The 17852-nt window shown below is 58.8% G+C and overlaps 1 protein-coding gene across 2 annotated transcripts; it reads right to left on the reverse strand.

Annotated features, from left to right (window-relative positions):
* Positions 1 to 754: 754 nt before the first annotated feature.
* On the reverse strand, positions 755 to 16985 carry SELENON (selenoprotein N). 2 transcript variants are annotated; one of them, XM_060141010.1, is made up of 12 exons: positions 16803 to 16985; positions 16066 to 16183; positions 12779 to 12912; positions 9858 to 10070; positions 9517 to 9641; positions 8816 to 8953; positions 7146 to 7227; positions 6568 to 6756; positions 6087 to 6192; positions 4877 to 4989; positions 4682 to 4783; positions 755 to 3191 (listed from the first exon to the last, which is right to left on the reverse strand). In XM_060141010.1, the coding sequence occupies exons 1-12, from the start codon at positions 16983 to 16985 to the stop codon at positions 3021 to 3023; spliced, it is 1674 nt and encodes a 557-aa protein (XP_059996993.1). In that variant the 3' UTR covers positions 755 to 3020. The 2 variants fall into 2 exon arrangements, with proteins under 2 accessions (XP_059996993.1, XP_059996991.1); XM_060141008.1 differs by lacking the exon at positions 16803 to 16985 and having other exon boundaries at positions 16066 to 16611.
* Positions 16986 to 17852: the final 867 nt, after the last annotated feature.

Consider the following 17852-nt stretch of genomic DNA (forward strand, 5'->3'; position numbering starts at 1 on the left):
CAGAGACTGTGTCCACCCTGATCCCCACCATATTTCAAATGATGAAATTTGACTTTCAGGTCCAGCCCTCTTTCCAGGATGACAAATTGTTGCTTTAATCATTGCTTTCCCATCCTGGGCAATGGCAGATCTTGCAAATCCACTCTAGTTGCCTTTCCTTGGTTCTCCCCAAAGATCCCTTTTACCCAACCTGTGAATCCATCCCCCAGCAGCTGTGTTGGCTACTCACAGCTGCCCCATTCGCAGAATGAAAGCCCTAACCTGGTAAGTTACCCTACCCACTAAACCACTGACTGACTGATACAGGGTACAAGAGGCCAGTTCAACTTGGCAGTGTGGGTTGTGCTCTAGAGCCCTGCTCCTGCGATCTGGCCAAGGCTTGGCTTTGAGACTCTACCCCTGCTCAAGGTTCTTCCTTTCCCCCTTCTGCTTCAATCCTTCTTTTACAGGTTTTTCCTGAAGTTCACACCCTCAAAGAAATTTACCTAATGCCTGTCTCAGGCCCTGCTTCTAAGATGATGGGTTTAAATTCAGAATCTTTCTCAACACAGAGCACCAGATTCTAAAAATAGTAAGTTCTTCCTCTAGGTCTATCACAAATTTATTTTAAGCAAATCACTCAAGCCTTCTGGTGACAAATAAGATAGTCCCCAAAGGCATTCCAGCCATGCTCCCTTGCCCACCTGCCAAGCCAATCCCGGCAGAGGAATGAGACCGAGGACAGAACTGAACATCCAGCTCAAAGGAAAGGCACTTAGAACCACCCTAATCTCCAATTTTATTATAGGACACACTGGGGACAGGGGAGGGAAGTGGCAGAGGGGTGACAAAAGAGGGCAGCTGGGGCCCTCCCCCACCATGAGCCTCAGGGCTCAGGTGGGGGGTGAGGCAGAGGCATCAGGTGAGGATGCAGAAAGCCCAAGCATGCTTTACCTTTCACGGGTACGTGTCGCTCATCACGCCACCGGCCTTCCCAGACCAGAGTGAGGGGAAAAGCCTGCTAGGTGGGAGGGCTGAGCCCGCTGACACTAGGTGGCTCATGGGACAGGCTACTGCCACCCGTGCCTGGAAGCACTGAGACAGGCTCGGTGCCCTCCCTCCCTGTAAGCCGCATGGAAGCACCGCCTTCCAGAAGGGACACAAAGAACTGGGCTGAGCTTGTTGGCTCACGCCTCATTTGCTCTGGAGAACAGAGAGGAATAAGACATTCTGGTTTGAAAGGCTTTGTTTCTCACCTCAGTGAAAACAGACATGGGAGAGAGGGGACGGGGTGGGGGGTGGCATGTGTAGTGCAAGACAAAACACTCCAACATCAAGACACAGGCTGAATCTCAACCCTACCACTGAGTGACCTCGGGCAAGTCACTTCACTTTCCTGAGACCCAATTCCTTCATCTGCAAAATGGGAATGGTTAATATCTGCCTCACGTCTGTTGTGAGGATTAAATGAGGAAATGCATGTGACCTTAACCAAGTGCTTTAGGTAGAGAAAGCTCTTGGTAACTGGCCATTATTACGATACTTGATACAACACTGAGAACATGACAGTCTGTGAGGAAGACTCAGTGTGGAAGCTCCAGTGACAGGTGGGAGGCCTGGGAGCGCATCTGAGGAAATGTTTGCCTTCCTTCCTCTTCCATGATCAGGAGGGAGTCCCCCTGTGGGGTGGCGGAGGGGGCATAAGCGAGGGCAGGGGTGGGCGGCGGAGGGGGCTTTAGGAAAGCCCAAGGGCCCCTCACGGGCCTGAGCGGAGGACAAGGATAGAGCAGGGGGTATACTGACCCTCTGAGGACTATTTTTAAACAGTTGGAAGAGGAGAAGGAAGAGAGGGGTGTTTCTACCCACAGCAGCAACTGCAAAGACATCAAGCTGGATCCACCTAGGCTTTCAGATCCAGCCATCATGGGGCAGCTGCTGGGGGGTACCACTGCCCCCTCCTTTCTCCTCAGTGCCGGGGCTATCAAAAATACATATAAACTGTGAGAAAGTTCACATAAAAACACTTTTCCTGCGTGTATAAAAAAGAGACTGGCCGTGGTCAGTGGCTCAGGATGTGGACCAAGGCCCTAAGAGAGGCCAAGGAGAGTCAGTGGCCACCCAGTGGTGGACGGGCTGGTCTGGGCTGCCTGATGGCTGGGACAGCCAGCTCTGGGGGACGCTGTGTTCTCTGACTGGGATACACTTCCGTGGAGCGGAGGTCTGAGGGGCAGGAGGTGTTACAGGGACGCTGGCTCCAGCAGTCCCGCCGTGGCCTGTGCTGGGGTAGGCGGTAGGGGTGCCATGGCCCTGGGCCCCAGCGGACTCCTTGCCCAGGGCAGAAGCTTACTTCATGGTAAACCTCCCTAGAGAGCTGGCTTCCAGTAAGTCCTGAAATAGGCTGCGGGGTCCTCTTGTTAGGCTGGATTGAGTGGTCTGGGCAGCAGCAGGGGTACAGTACGATTTCCGCTTCTGAAGGAGGGTCCTACCCAGAGCTTCCAGAAGGCTGTCTCCAGCTGAGACTGACTCCACTGGGGACACCAAGCACAGGAGGGCAGTCAGGGCTATGCGAGGAAGAAGGCTCCAGAGAAACAGGAGTGCTTCCCTGGCAGCCTGCCCACACCCTCAGGCCAGGGCTTCCTGATGTTTCCTTTGGGACGGGGTGAAGGTAAGGAGAGAGGGGTGGCCCTGTCTTCCCAGCACCCACTCTTCCCTACTACTCGCCCTGCAAGGGCCGGGACTATGTGCCTGAGTGAGTGAGGTCCAGGGAGATGACCCCGGGCCCTCTTCTGGGGTCCCAAGCGGCTTCCGGAGCCAGGTGGGTAGTAAAAGGCTGATGGTGGCAGCTGGAGCTCGAGGTTCATCCACCTGGTCAGCCGAGGACCCCCTGTCCCCCCTTCACTGAGGCAAAGCTCGGATGGCCGCAGACCCCACGGGCAGCCTGAGAGGTGGAAGGTGAAATGTGCGAGGGCTGCTCTGGCTCCGGGGCAGAGGGGCCTGTCCAGCTCCCCGTCCAGTAGGCTTTTCACTGCCCAGCAGGCGCACTAGGCCTGGAGGAGGGGCAGGCCGCGCCGGAGGCCCTCCTTCAGGAACTGCATGTAGGTGGCTGTGGACGGGTCTTCAAAGGTGGATGAGAAGCTGAAGACATTGTTCTCGATGTCCTCAGGCTTCACAGAGGTGATGTCCAAGAAGTAGTTGGCGTTGATGTGGTGGACCTGGGAGAAGGGTGGGGTGAGGAGAGCGGGGGCCCAGCGGGGCTCAGTGCCCCCGCGTCCTCAACTGTTCTCGCTGAGGCGGATGGCGGACAGCAGGCTGATGCCGGACAGCAACCCGTTCCCCCTCCTCCTCTGCTCACAGGGCCCTCTGACTCCAGGGCTCCACACCTCGCCCACCAGGTGAAACCTAATGCCTTCCGGCATCACCTTTCCCTCCCCTGCCTCCGGCCCCATGACCTCTCTCCTCTGTTCCCAGAAGCCCTGAACTCCGCACTCACTTCTGTCGAAACGCCCACACGCCTGTGTCCCCATCTGCCTCCCGTTCCAGGTAGGGGCACCTTAAGGGCAGGTACCCGGTAAACGAACAAACAAATCGAGCGAGTGGGAGAGCACAGGCCACCCGCAGCCCAGGCAGAGTCCTGTCCGCCCAGCTTCGCCACCCCTGGCTGGGCCGAGTCCACCACAATGGGCGCCTGTGTACGGGTGTGAGCTGGCCGGCTCCCCCGGGCCTTTCCTCCTCTGAACTTCAGACAGAAGGCCCTTGGCTGGCACCCTCCTCCTCGCCACCAAGCCCTCACCGGATGCCCCCATTCCAGGCCAGCCCCAGCTCTTGCTCCTGCACTGCTCCCCACCGCTTCCATCCCTCAGTCCCACACTAACCACTCCCTGGGACTTAAAGGATAAGGGGCAGCTCTGCTCAGAAGAGCAGGTGATACTGAGGCTCACAGGCGGGCGCCTGTTTGGAAAGTCAGCTCCATTTCTTTTTATTTTCTTTATTTCTTTCTTTTTTTTTTTTTTTTTGGCTGCGCTACACGGCTTGTGGAATCTTAATTCCCCCACCAGGGACTGAACCCAGGCCCGCAGCAGTGAAGGCGCCAAGTCTTAACCGCTGGACCGCAGGGAATTCCCGGCAGCTGTACTTCTTAATTATGCAGCTTTTGCCAAGTCTCTGAACCTTTCTGAGCCTCAGTTTCCTTGTTTGTGAGATCAGCATTCGTGCTCATCTATCTCCCAAAGCTCCCGTGAGAACCCAACGCAACGATGTGAGTGCTGTGTAAGGGGCCCTTAGGGAGAGATAGGGTCTTGAAGCCTGGCTCAGCCTGGGGCGTCCCCAGGTCCTCTCTGCCTGTCACGACGCCTGTCCGTCCCTCCCTCCCTTCCATCCCAGGACTGGCCGCAATGGTCTGAGGTGAGCCTTCCCTTCCAGGTCACGTTCCTGTCCGCTCTGCTGCTAGACCATGCCCACTGCTGCCAGGTCCCCAAAGTGCTGTTGAGGTTCCCTTTCTGAGGGAGCGTCCCGACACCTGCACGAGGCAGGCCGAGGGGACATCAGGGGATAACTGAGGCTCGGATTGGCTAAGACGCCAGCCAGGAAGTGGTAGAGCCAGACCTGGAGCCTGATGAGGTCTGTAAGCCGTGCCCCTTGTTTGCCGCTTCCTCTGCCCCATGGTGCCTGGCCCGGGGCCAGGGATGAGTGGTGGGGGACCTACCACGGTGCCATTGGGCAGGCAGATCATCATCTCCACGGGGAAGCTGTACTTCTCCAGGTGCAGGCTGGCCAGCTTCTGGTGGGATGGGTTCTCCTGGTTGTTCTATGGGGACAGTTGGGCACACTCCTGACACCTCGGCTCCCAGCACTGTCCCAGGGGCTGCCATGGGGCTTTTCCTGCCCGCCTGCCACTCACCTGCAGGTCCTCCAGTTCCTTCACTAGGGACCAGGTGCTGATGAAGCTCTCGTTGAGGAGGGTGAGGATGGGCGAACTTTCCAGGACAGTTTCCCGGAGAGTCCGCCCTGAACCTGTTCCAGGAGAGGCAAGGCCAGGTGGGTGAGGCACCCTGCATGTCTCACTGGGTTTTCTACCAGCAGTAAACCTCATCAACTGTAGAACAGTCAGTACAGCCAGGTGAAAAAACAGATTCAAAGCATCTACCACAGAGGAGGTGAGGAATAAATGGCAGCTGTAACTAACTTCAGTAACATACTGGCATCCTGGGCTGAGACTTGGCTGGGGGTCTGCCTGGCCCAGGGGCTTCTGGACAGTGACAGCTTCTTAAATCCACTAACCTGTGTCCCAGGGCCTTTGCACAGACAATTCTTCTACCTAAAACACTTCCTCTGTCACTTGGAAAACTCATCCTCCTCATCCTTTGAACTCTCAGGTTATGTGTCACTTTCTCTGAAGAAGCCTCCCCTGACCCCGCCACCCCCCGTTACACACTCTCGTGCCACTCGGGACCATGCCTTGTGTAAATTCACCACGCTTGTACTTGTTCATTCACCATCTGCCTTCTGCACACACTGTGTGCTCCCTGAGGACTGGGGCTGATTCTGACTTCCTCAGTGCAAGGTGCCCAACACCTAGCCTATGGCTCGGCACGGGAGGTGCCCAGGATGTTTGTCGATTGGCTGCATGTGGGCAGGGCCATTGTTTGCTCATCTTTGTACCCAATGTCAGGCACCCAAAGAACTTGGCACCAGCGGGTCTTTGTTGAATTTTCTGAATAAGTGAATGCAGCCCAGACTCTGGCACTACCTTCTCTCACTCGTGTGCAACACTGCACAGAGTACAGGCACCTTCACGTCTGTTTTTACAACTCTGGGAGCTAAGTACGTTACCCTCTTACTGCTCAGAAAACTGAGGCTCAGGGAAGGAGTCACTTGGCCAAGGTCTCCAGGCTGAAAGTGGCTGAGCTGGGCTCTTTCTATTGTGTCCAGCAGCTTCCTCTGGGCTTAGCACAGAAGCCTGCAAGCCCTCACCCCACACCCCGCCCCATGTCGTCCCTGAGTCCCTCATACTGCGACAGGAGAGCGCCATTGGTCTCAGGGCCTCCTGCACCCACAAGGTATGAAGTCTGCCCCCCTTTCTCCCCTCAGACTGGAAGGGTCTCCCTCACCTCAGCAGGACTGGTCGTCCAGAGCCCCCCACAGCAGAACTGAGTGCACCAGCTTGTTCTCGGCCTTGGCTCGCTCAAAGGCCTTGGTGAACGGCAGGTAGGTGACCTGGGGCCAAGTCGAGACAGAGAAAAGCTACTGTGTGCCGCCAGGGTCCCATTCAGGGGCTGAGTGTGTGATGTGCATGTAGTGTGTGTCTGTAGTGTATATACGTGTGTGTGTACATATGCGTGTATGTTTGCAGTGTGTGTTTGCGTGTGTCTGTGTGTCTGTGTGAAGGGGTGATGCTGAGCCAGGGGATGCCTCCTCCAAGTTCTAAAGGGCAAAGGGGAGGCTCCCCGGCCCAGGCTGGACCCCACAGGGAGGCAGCCTCAGCAGCAAGCCCTGCACGGCATCCCACGCCCAGTGCCCACCTGCTGCTCCCACAGCTCCGGACCCAGCCCCGGGGATCCCAACCCCGCCCCTTACCCCGTCTGGCCTCACCTTCTTGAAGGGGTACATGGCCACCTCCAGGCGCCGGGCGGCCTCCTCCCAGCTCAGCTCCTGCTGCCACGTGATCTCCTCAAACACAAACTGGAGGGGCTCCCCTGAGGGCAGGCGGCTGTCGATCATGTTGCCATCCTCGTCCAGGATCACAGAGGGCACTGAGGGGCCCGTGGCCTCCAGCTCCATCTAGGCCAGAGGTCAGTGAGGGATGATGTCACTGAGGGACGTCTCAGTGAGGGGCCTGAGTCCTCCAGGGGCCCCGAGAGACCCTCAAAGATACGCCACTCATTGCAGAGGTGGGGAGACAGGCCCAGGGAAGGGAAGGGCCTGGTCAAGGCTGTGCAGTGAGTCCAGGACAGAGCCAGTGTCCAGCCAGTGTGAAGCCATCTGAGGACCCATGGCAGATGCTGGCTAGGAAGAACAGGTGGCTTCCTAGGATCCTGCTTTGGGGACAGTGGCTTCAGCCTGCAGGAGCTCTGTCTTTCACTGCCCCAAGGCTCCTAGCCAGCTGGGCCTCCCTGCAGCCAGGCTGAGCACCACCTTCCTACCTGGGTAGGGACCCCCTGTGCACTCACCTGGGGTATGTAGCCGATGTCCACCTCCATGTTGCTGCTCTCGCTGGCCCCGTACAGCCACTCCATGTCCACATTCAGAGACCTGGGGACAGGTGAGAGGGTGGCCAGGGCAGAACACCACCGTCATCAAGGCCCATTAACCAGATGTCGGACTTTATCTCACTGAAAGCATGCAGCTGACCCTATTTTATAGATGAGGATGCTGAGACTTGGCAGGGTGAACCCAAGGTCCCAGAGCCACTGGAGTTCTGACGGCAGAGCCTGGGCCCTTTCCTCTCCCCAGGCCGCCTCTTTGGAAGGCACTGTGACCATACCACCCTCCACTGGCCCAGCCCTTTACAGTTCACGAAGGGCTTCCACACCCATGGCTCATGCACTGTCCACGATCCATGACTCTTTGAGGCAGCACTCATCAGTGCCTCCCCCAGCGGGAAGTCTGGCCTGAGCATTGCAACCTGCAGATCCGCCACATGGGGGCGCCCCAGGACAGACAACCAACCACCTTGGGCAGGTGAAGCAGTCAGGGTGAGCTGGGTGCCCTCAGAGCCGGTCAGCAGTCTCGTGGTCTAGGCCTGAGACACAGGCCCAGGAGCAGTTGCCCCCTCCTTCTGTTTCATTCAGTCCAGGACCCCACCTCCAACCCTGAGCTGAGCCCCTGCAGCACAGGGGCTTGCCCGATGAGCGAGGAAGGAGGAGAGCTCGTCCTTCCTCCTCATTTTCCCCGTGGGCCCAGGGTGCTCCCTCCCTCGGGGGACTGAGAGGAAACCGCTCCTGGTCCTGGGGGCAACTTTCTCTTCCCAGGCTGTCCCAATGACCCCCTCACTCCTGGCCAGGAGGCAGTCTCCCATCTAGCAGATGAGGAAACTGAGGCCTGGAGGGGTCCAGGGCCTTGCCCACAGCCACGGGTGCCACGGCTGAGACTTCGCTCTGGGCCCCTCATCTCTCAGCCCAGGTCTTGTCCCTGCACAGAGTCACTCAGGTTCACTAAGTGGCTGCGTGCTATCAGGGAGGAATCTGGAAAGACTCTCTGCGTCCCCTGCTTCCCTGCCAAGAGGCCGCCCCTGAGCGGTCAGGCAGGCAAGCAGGCAGGTGACTGCCATTGAGCCCTCCCAGGAGCCGCCCCCTGGCCCCCCAGGGTCTGTGGTAGCAACTGCAGGCGTGGAGGGCCTGCTGCTTAGGCCTTTGTATGTGCCCTTCCCTCTGCCTGGCTAAACTTTCCTCAGCCCCCAGGTCGCTGCACAGACGTCCCTTCCTTTGGGAGGCCTTCCTGGACCCTGACCAGCTGGGTCCCTCCCCACCTGCTGGCCTTCGCCTAGGGTGGCGTGAGCAGGCTGTGGTTACGGGTCTGTTGGAGGTCTGTCAACAGTATGGGGCGGGTGGGGGGGGGGCAGTTCCATCTTCAGGGAGGGGCTGTCGGCCGCTGCGTTGGGTCCCAGCACTGAGCTGGGAGGCCAGGCCCACAGAGCACCTGGGACGCGCCTATCAGACGATGGAATGACCCCCTTCAGCCCACCTCAAGCTACCTCCTCCTGGGTCAGCTCTAGGCCCCTCCCAAGAGAAGTAGCTCTGGGGAGAGACTGCGGGGGCCTCTGGGCCCCTGCATCTGAGCTCCTGGAGCTGGTGAGGGGCAAACGGGAGCAGGGTGCCGGGGCCGAGGCCAAGGCTCTCACCTGTGGTTGGGCACGAAGAGCCGGAAGTCACGGACGTGGGTGGCGTCTTTGGAGAGGATGATGTGGCCCGTGAACTGGCCGGGTGAGAACCAGAAGGGGAAGTCGGGCGGCTCGCTGAGCTGGAACTCTGCATGGATGCTGGAGGGAAAGGGTCCGGCTGGGAGCAGGTTCCCTGCTGAGCAGAGCCTGCCCACCTGCCCTCTCACTTCTGCCCCAAAGCCTGGAACTCTTGGCCAGACTCTGTGCGGGGCAAAGGGCTGGGCGGGGGAGGAAGAAGTGTGTGGGGCAGGCAGAAGGGATGCCCTCCAAGTGCTGCCCATCCTTCAGGGCCCAGTTCACGTGCTGCCTTCCCCGGAAGCCTTGCCCAAGTCTCCTCTGAGCCCTCCAGGGTGTGTGTGACCTGGTGTCACAGCTCTTACGCACCCCCTTCTGTGTGGATGACAATCATGGCCAACAACCCCATGCTAAGCACATTCAACACCTTTTCTCTTCCTCCTGGAGGAAGTCACCACCGCCCTGATGCACAATGAGGAAAGTGAGGCTCAGAGAGCCAAGGCTGCTTGCCCGGGACCACAGGGTGGTAAGTGGTGGAGCTGGGGGCTTTGAGTCAGGCCCTGCCTCCTGGTGCTCAACCCATCTGTGCTTCCCTGGAGTCCCAGGCCCAGGTGGGAGGCAAGGATGGGGCTGCCAGGACCCCTCACCGGAACATCACGGTGTAGTAGAAGTCGCTGGTGGCGGTCAGGCAGGCGACGGCCCCCTGAGGGGCAAAGCGGGTCTTCACGAAGGGCCGAGGGTGGAACATGCTCAGGAGCCGGTGGATGATGACCTGGGGGGAGGGCAGTGGGACCTGGGCTGGCTTGCTGGGCCCAGCTCCCCTGGGTGAGGGTCAGCTCTGGACCTGGGGCCCAGGTGGGGGCGGGGCCAGAGGCAGGCCAGAGAGCAGGTGGGGTAGGCGTGGCCCCGGGGGTCCAGTTGCCGATGGGGAGGGGCCGTGCTGGGGCTGGGGGGCAGGGCCCCGGGGCTTGCCACGGGCTACCCTCACCTCCTTGCCCTTGGGGGGCGGTGGGTAGAAGCGGTTGTTGGACAGATAGCCGGTGAAGACGCTCAGCTCACTGGGGATGATCCACCAGGGCTCGCCTAGCTCTGCATGGCCCCGAGGGGGAAGAAAGGGCCGGAAGTGGCGGGCGGCAAACACCGCGCTTGGCGAGGCTGCGGTCGTCCAGTTGCGGAGGCCGGACAGGGCCAGGCGGGAGACCTGGGGCAGAGGAAAGTCGAAGCTCTGGGGCACTGAGAACATCCCAGGCGTGTGCGGAGGTCTCCTCGAGCCCTGAGCCAACCCACAAGCCCAGGAAGCAGAGGGACCCGGGAGGCTCCTGCCTGCTCACGGCCACAAGCCTGGCACTCTCCTGCCAGAGCTGAGGCTCATCTCACCTTCCCCGGTCCCTGGCCCAGAGAAGCGGTGCCCCTGCGGCCCCTCAGGTCCAGCCCAGGCCGCAACAGCTCGCTCGAGGGCAGGGGAGCAGAGGCAGCTGGAGGGGCCCCCCAGGACTGGAACAGGGGGCTCTGTGAGGGGGCTTCTCACGGCCTCTTCCCTCCCTCTCCAAGCCCAGGTCCCGGGCCTCACACAGTCCTGCCTGCCTCTTGTACATAAGCCAGCAGACCAACCCTGGGTGCCCCGCCCTGCCCTGGGCTTCCTCTCCGTCCACTGGCCTTGCCTTCTGCTCTCTAATCCCCCCACCAAGTCTCCTCCCTGCAGCTAATGTCCCGCTGACGAGTCAGAGTTTAGGTTTGGAGTTAAGTCTGCGGAGGGAGGTGGCAGCCACCTTTGGGTGAAACCTCTAGGGCCAAGAGCAGGATGAGACCACAGAGAAGGGGAAGGAAGGGCACCCCCAGAGAGCACCCTGCTTCAATTATAGCCTGGGCCACGCTGGCTGGGCACCCCTGGCAAAAGGCCTTCCCTGAGCCATTTCCTCATCAGTAATCCACCCCACTGCTATCTGATGAGCTGAAGGGTGGGAGAGAATGAGGGTCAGACGCTCTGCAGGCCTCTCTGCACATCTGCCTGGAGCAGAGGCGGAACCTTGGAGCATGCAGGTCCCCTGGTCAAAGCTGCACCTTCATTAGCTCCTCCCTGCCTTTCTGGGCCACCATCAGTGGCCACCAGGACAGTGAGTGCCTGGCACCCCTCAGGGTGCTCAGCCACCAGGGAGCTGCCCCACCTTTGACCTCCCTGGTGATGGGACCCGGGCTCAGTGGGAAGCTGAGGTGGGAGGAGAGGGGTTTCACAGGCAAGCTCTCAAAGCGGGGCTGGCTTGCGGCGCCAGGCAGAGCCTGCCCGCCTGCTGCGTCCTGTTCACAGGCTGGCGAGCTCCTAGCGGAGCGGCCCACAATAGGGGGCTGAGCTAGGGACGCAGGGCTGGGGTGCTGCTCCGGACCCATCTCCCCTGTACGTGCAGGTGGGCCCCCTGCACCTGCCCCACCCTGTTCTCTCTGCCCTGTAGGAGGGACTCATCTGCTCAGACATCACTTCAGCCCATCAATGCCAGGCCTTTCTCCACCCAGATCTTACTGGACTCTCCCCCTGGACATCTCTCAGGGAACTCAACTTCAACAGTCCAAACTGACCTCATACCCTCCCTACCAGACCTCCAACCCCCATCGGGCAATGGGCCCCATGCACCTGGCCACCAGCCAGAAGCCCGAGTCACCTCAACTCCCCCTCCCTCCCTTTCCATTAGTAGCCACACCCTACCTTTCTTCCTTTCCCAGCATTCCCCGGGCTGCCTTTCCTCTCCATCACCATGGCCTCCCCCCACCTGTCTCTCCCTCCCTCCTGGGAACTGGTCTTCTTGCCTCCCTTTTCTCCCCAGCTGCCAGTTTGGAGAGCCCAGATCTGATGAGAGAATTCTCCTCTTTCAAAATCTGCTATGGTATTTTGCTGCTGCAGAACGGAGGCCAAAGTTAGGCAGCTGAGGCCCTTTGCCATCTGGCAACTTCTCTTCCAGCCCCACTGACCAGGATGCCCCCGCACGTGTCCCCCGTGCCCTGGGTCCAGCCACCCCTTCTCTGTGCCCTCAGTGGCCTGCCTGGCATCTCCTGCTGAAATGACAGTTCAGCTGAGCTGTAAAAGCTGAGTGGCTGTGAGTGAGGCAAAGAGGGAAGGTTGTTCCTGGCTGAGGGACCAGCATATGAGAAGGCTCTCAGCTGGAAGAAAGCCCGGACATCTGGAGTAGCGCAAAGCTGAGAGGAGAGCGCAGGGGAGACAGCGGGAAAGGCGGGCAGGGCCTGGGAGGGATTGAGACCCTGTCCACAGGGCCTCGGGTCCTAACCACAGGGCGGGTTAGGATGGCACTGTCAGGGTCATCCCACCCTACAGCCGTTGCCAGGGGTTGAACCTCAGGTCCGGGTTCATCGGGGCTCAATGGAGCACCTGTCAGGCTCCAGGCACTCTGCTAGGGGCCTGGGGAGGCACAAATGTGTGAGTCACCGGCCTTGCCCTGAGGAAACTCACAGCCTGGGGGGAAAGACTGACTTGCAGCAAGTAATGATTACAAGGGCTGCGGCTGCATCCGCTCGGTCTCTGCACTTGCTGTTTCCTCCAGCCGGATCCTTCTCCCACCCCTGCTGACAGCGGGCTGAGGCCTCGTCCCCTGCAGTCACTGTCAAATGTCATTCCCTCCGGGAGGCCACCCAGATCCCCACTCTGGGTCAGAGGCTCATGCCTATCCCTCCTACCTCCCCTACCAGACTGTGTGCCTGGACAGCAGGGACAGCATCGCACCCACTTCTGGACCCCCAGGGCCTGGCGCACTGGGTGCACAGAGGGTGCTGATAAAAGATGGGAGGAAAGACAGAAAGAAGGAAAGATGAGCAGAGCACAGACCCATTCTCAGGAGGTGAGCGCACACAGATGGTCCCTCTGTCCCTGGTTCCGCCTGTGGGGGACCCCCTGCCCCAACTTACCCCTAGGAACCCATCTTTGCTCTTGGTCATGGACTCTGGCAGCAGAGGCTGGAAACGGGCTTCTATGGTGAGTGTCTCCTCGCTGGGGTCAGGGGGCAGATCCTCCTCCTCATAGCTGGCCGAAGGAGTTGACCCTGTGAGATACAGGTCGCTGGAGAGGGGTCCTGCCTTAGATGGCAGGGCCTCACTTCTCTCAGGATGTCCACACTGGCCAGTGATTAAGGGAGCCGGGCCTGGCAGGGATGGGGGTGGGGGTGGGGCTGTAACAGGTAACAATCAACAAAGTAACAATATAGATCACATCGTTTATCAAACATACACAAATTGTATATGTATGATATATAATGTGTACATATGTATACCACATGGTATATCACACATACACATTTTCTCCAATGTATATCACATTTTAGTTTCACAGTAACCCTGTGAAGGCAGTATTATCAATTCCATTTTACAAATGAGAAACTGGGGGCTCAGAGAGGTGAAGTCACTTCCCCAAGGACACACAGCTAGGTAGTGTGTGAATCAGGATTCAAATCCAGGCCTGTTTTACTCTAAACCTACAATCAACCACAACCTTCTTGCGGGGGCATTAAGATCTCAAAAGTTTCCTCAAAGGCTTAGGAACCAGACGACCTGGGTTCAAATCCTAGCCCCACTCCTCACCAGCTTGTGTGATGGTCGGCCCAGTGGCTTGTTATGAGGATTAAATGAGATAATCCAGGCCTGGTACAGAGTAAACCCGTAATAAATGTCAGCTGTATTGCTATTACCGGTGGTTTCATGGTTGGGGATCCACAGGGCTAGGGCTCAAACCTAATTCTGACTCTAATGTGTGCTCTTTCCACCAGGCCAGGCTGGCTGCAGAAAGGCCATTCTCACTGTCCCCCTTCCCTCAGCCCAGCTCGGGGGTGAGGTTGGCTCCATTTCCTGGACAATTTGGGGCAAATCACTCATCCTCTCCGGTTTTCCCACATTAGAGATGGAGCCCATGCTCCCGTGCCTGTCCCGTCATGAGGGTCTCATGGAGAGCAAAGGCTGCTCAGAGAGGTCAGGGGACGTGGAATCAGGTCATCTTTGGTGTCCCAGAAAGAGCACTGGTCCAGAAGTGAGGACACCTGCTTCTCCCTGTTTCCTGGGTGGCCCATTTCCCCATCAGTACGAGGGGCTGGACTGGCAGTGGCTGAACTTGATTTGTCAGATCTCTTCCTGCTCAGAGACCTGCCAAGTCTGTAGTCTTTCAAGGGTGGAGGGAGTCACGATGAAGGCTTTAAGGGAGGCATGATGCCTACTGCAGAAGGGGTGCCTAACAGCAGGGCAGGGTCCCACGACACAGATAATGGGACGAAGCATGGGTGGGTCCTGTTACAACTGCTCTCTTGCTGGTAGAGACCACGCCTGGCATTTGTTGACAGCCTGGACTGACAGACTGAATGGGTGCATTAAAATGGGTGCATTCTTAACCAGGAAGCATCAGAATCACCAGGATGCCTTTTTAAACTACCGATGCCCAGGACCTCCCTCAGACCTACTGAGTCAGAGTCATCAGGGGCTAGAATCTGGAAAACGTGCTCCCGATGAACGCTCCCCAGGGGCTCCGGATGCAAAGCCCTGTTCTTAAGAACCATGGCTACTTCTGCATTTGTAAGTCAAGGCAACAAAATTTCAGAACAGCAACCTGGAAACCTCCGGGGAAGGGAACAACGGGAATGTGCAGCGTTATACCGGCTGGCTTGCTTATCCAATTACGTAACTGTTGTCACAGGTAATTATGAATGACGCCCAGCATTTTATGGCTCTTTGGTTTTTTAATAAAAAGGTTTATTTCCTGACTTACAAGTAAAATTTGCTCACTACTGACAACTTGTAAAACTTTTAAGGTATAAAGCAGAAAGTTAAACGCACACAACTGTACCAACTAGAGAGGACTCTTTGCCTCTACTTCCTGCTTAGATTTGGTGTTTCTCTGGTTTTGTTTTTTGTTCTCCCAGAAACTTGGTCCCGTTTTGCACTCACAGTGGCCTAGGAGGTAACTGAGGGAGAGACTCTTTTCCCCCTGATGGAGAAAAAGATTTGCGTGAAAAAATTAAAAGCACCCGCAAGCCCAGCAAGCTTGGCCAACACGTCATCGTGAGGGAACTCTTGCTCTCTGGCCATAAAAAAGGACAAGGAGGTGGCTGTGTGGCTGCTCGGAGAAGTGTGTGCAAAATAAGAAGTCAAAGCAAATCCACACAGGGCTGAGCTGTGTATCTGCCCATCTGCTTTCATGACAGTACTGACTGCCCCTGGGAGGCACTGACACATCCGCTCCAGCAAATTAGCATTTTTCATCTGACCCTCCTCCTCCGGCAGTGACCAAAGGCCAGCGGGTCAGCACGTGGCTGACCTACCTGACCCATCCTGAGACACAGAAAGCCCATCACGGTCCTTTGGCGCTTACCTGCCTGAGAGCAGCCCGTGTCTCTTTCTAGTCTTTCCCATCTATTGACCTACTTACACCAGGCAATTTGGGTAACAAGTAGATGCCCAAGTTCATAAGTTCAAGAAACGTCCCAAGATATGGACACAGAGGTTAGGGTGGTGATGGAGCAGTGAGAGAGGCATTTTATAATTCATTAGAATGCTTCGGCCCCTCATCTTTACAATAAAAATCACTGATTACAACCAGGCAACAATGGGTAACAAGGTGGGATAGGAATCTGACAGCTCCCGAGCAGTTTAATATTGAGCAGTAATGGTAATAGCTCCCGTCTATTGACTACCTACTGCATGGTGGGCACTTTGCAGACATTTTTCTCTAAGCTTCAAATGAGCCGGTGCAGGACCTGAAGACAGAAGGCCCCTAATCCTGGCTCTGCACCTTTCCAGCCTGCGCAGGCTGGAGACCCTTCCTGCGCCTCCGTCTCCTAAACTATGCACGTGAGGATCAGGACAGTGTCCGTCTCACAGGCACTGTGATGATTAAAGAGATGACTCACAGGAGGCGCTTAAAGCCATGTCTGGTCCTGAGAAGGTGGTCAGGGAATGTTAACTAGTTTTAGTCACACGTGAGGAGAACAGGCTTGGGTGTGCGAGTATGTGTGGGTGCCCATGTTGAAGCAGCTTGCCCAAACCACCAGCCGGAAAGTGTCAGAGCTGGGAGGACCCCAGGGCTGCCAGGACGCACCATCCTCCCCCTACTCCAGGCAGCCCTTCTGTTCAGGGCAGACACAGAAGACACAGACCAAGAAGTCCAGGGCGGTGCCCCGGCTCCCTCCTGCCTAGTCCCCAGCTTCTCCCGGTACCTGTCAGCTTCTCAGCAATGGGCTTGAACTCCTCGGGGCTGAGGTACATGTCCCCGTCAGTGTCCAGAGAGGAAAAGAGGAAGAGGCCTTCTGTCCCCAGGGCTTTCAGCGCCGAGTCCTGCTCGGGAGGAGGTGGCTGGGCTGAGCAGTTGTACACCCAACTGGCATCCCAAACGGGCGGAGGGAGCTGCTCCCGCCACATCCTCCTGGGTTCTCTCATCCCATCTCCCAGCCCATCTGTCCAAACGCCACCTCTGCACACCCCAGGGCCCCAGTCCCCCTTCCCATCCCTCCTGGTCCCTGCTTCACGCTGAGCCTTCATCCACTGTCCACTCTCTAAGTGCCCCCTTTCTATCTGGGCCCATCCCGCCCATCTCGTGTCACCCTCTTGGTCCACCCATTGTCCTCTCCGGTCTCCCCTCCCCACCGTCCCAGCACTGCTGGCCAGTCCAGATGCTCGGGTCCCACCTTTGCTCTACGCTTTGTCTGCACTGTCCCCCTGCAGCCTGTCCCAGCTCCTGCCTCACACTGGGCCAGTCCTCTCACCTCCCCCATCAGTCCTTCCAAGTCTGCCCGACCCCTGGAGCCCCGTTTTCCTATCACTTCCCTGCCGCCTTCCCGGCCCTCCGGCCCCCACCCGACCCCCGCCCCTCGGAGCCCGGTCCCTCTGCGAGCCCCACTGCTGCCCCGGCCCACCCGAGTCTCCCGGCGGCCGCGCCCTCCCCGCCGGCTCGGACCTGCCGCGCGGCCGCCTGGGCCTCGGCGTGGCGAGCGAAGGCCCGGGCGGCGGCGGCAGCGGCGGCGGCGGCGAGGAGCGCTCCGAGCAGCGCCAGGGCGCGGGTGCGGCGCGGCGGGGCCGCGGGCGCCGCGGTGGGGCCGGGGCTGGACGGCTCGCACTCGCCCGGCCGGGCCCGGCCCATGGCGGCGGCTCGCGGCGGCTCCGGACGGGTGGCCGGGGACGCTGACCCGCGGCGGCGCGGGCGCGGGCGGGGCAGGGGGCGGGCCTGGGCGCCGGGGCGGGGCGGGCTGGGGCGCGGGGTCCGGCGCACAGCGGGTTCAGTGGGCGCACGAGTCCGTAAGGGGGCGCCGGGACCCCTGCTCCACAGGCCCTTTCCTGCCAGTCGGTGCCTCCTTCTGGTACTTGGTCTCCGAAAACGAAACCGGGCCTCCGCGTCTCATCTTGCCTGGCGGAGCCGGGAGCACTTCCAGGCGGAGGACTGGGAGAAGGAGGGGCTGGGCCGGGGTGGGGAGGACCCGCACAGCCGAAGCTTTCCCTGGGAAGGGGCTCCGGGGCCGCCAGGCCTGTGTCCACCTTTCTTGACAGATGTGAGGGAGGCCAGAGAAGGGCACTGCCGTCCTCCAGCGGCCGCCGGGCACCCCACTCTCCACCCTTATCCCACCTGCTTGCTAAAAGGTCTTCAGTCATCTAGAAACAAAAGCTCCGAAGTTCAACCCTCCCTATTCCCTTCATGGTCCGGCTGGAAGGCCACCACTGCCAGTTCATCAGGGATGGGAACTACCTGATTAAGGCCAACACAGGTGGTGCAGCCATAAACCCTCACCCGCGGGGCCAAAGTTTCCTCGCCTATAAGGAGGATTCAAAGAGGCCCTTCTGTGGGTTGTGGGGAAGACGAAATACCCGGGTTGGCAGGGGTGGTGGTTCCCAGGCACAAGGCAAGACCGGCTGTGAGTTACCCGCTCTCCCCTGCGGGACCTGCCCCGGCCACAGGAGTGGTTTTTCCGGAGAACAACACTTGGAGGATGGCCTTGGGAATAGAGGCGAGTCG

The sequence above is a fragment of the Lagenorhynchus albirostris genome, chromosome 2 (assembly GCF_949774975.1).
Source record: "Lagenorhynchus albirostris chromosome 2, mLagAlb1.1, whole genome shotgun sequence".
Lineage (NCBI taxonomy): Eukaryota > Metazoa > Chordata > Mammalia > Artiodactyla > Delphinidae > Lagenorhynchus > Lagenorhynchus albirostris.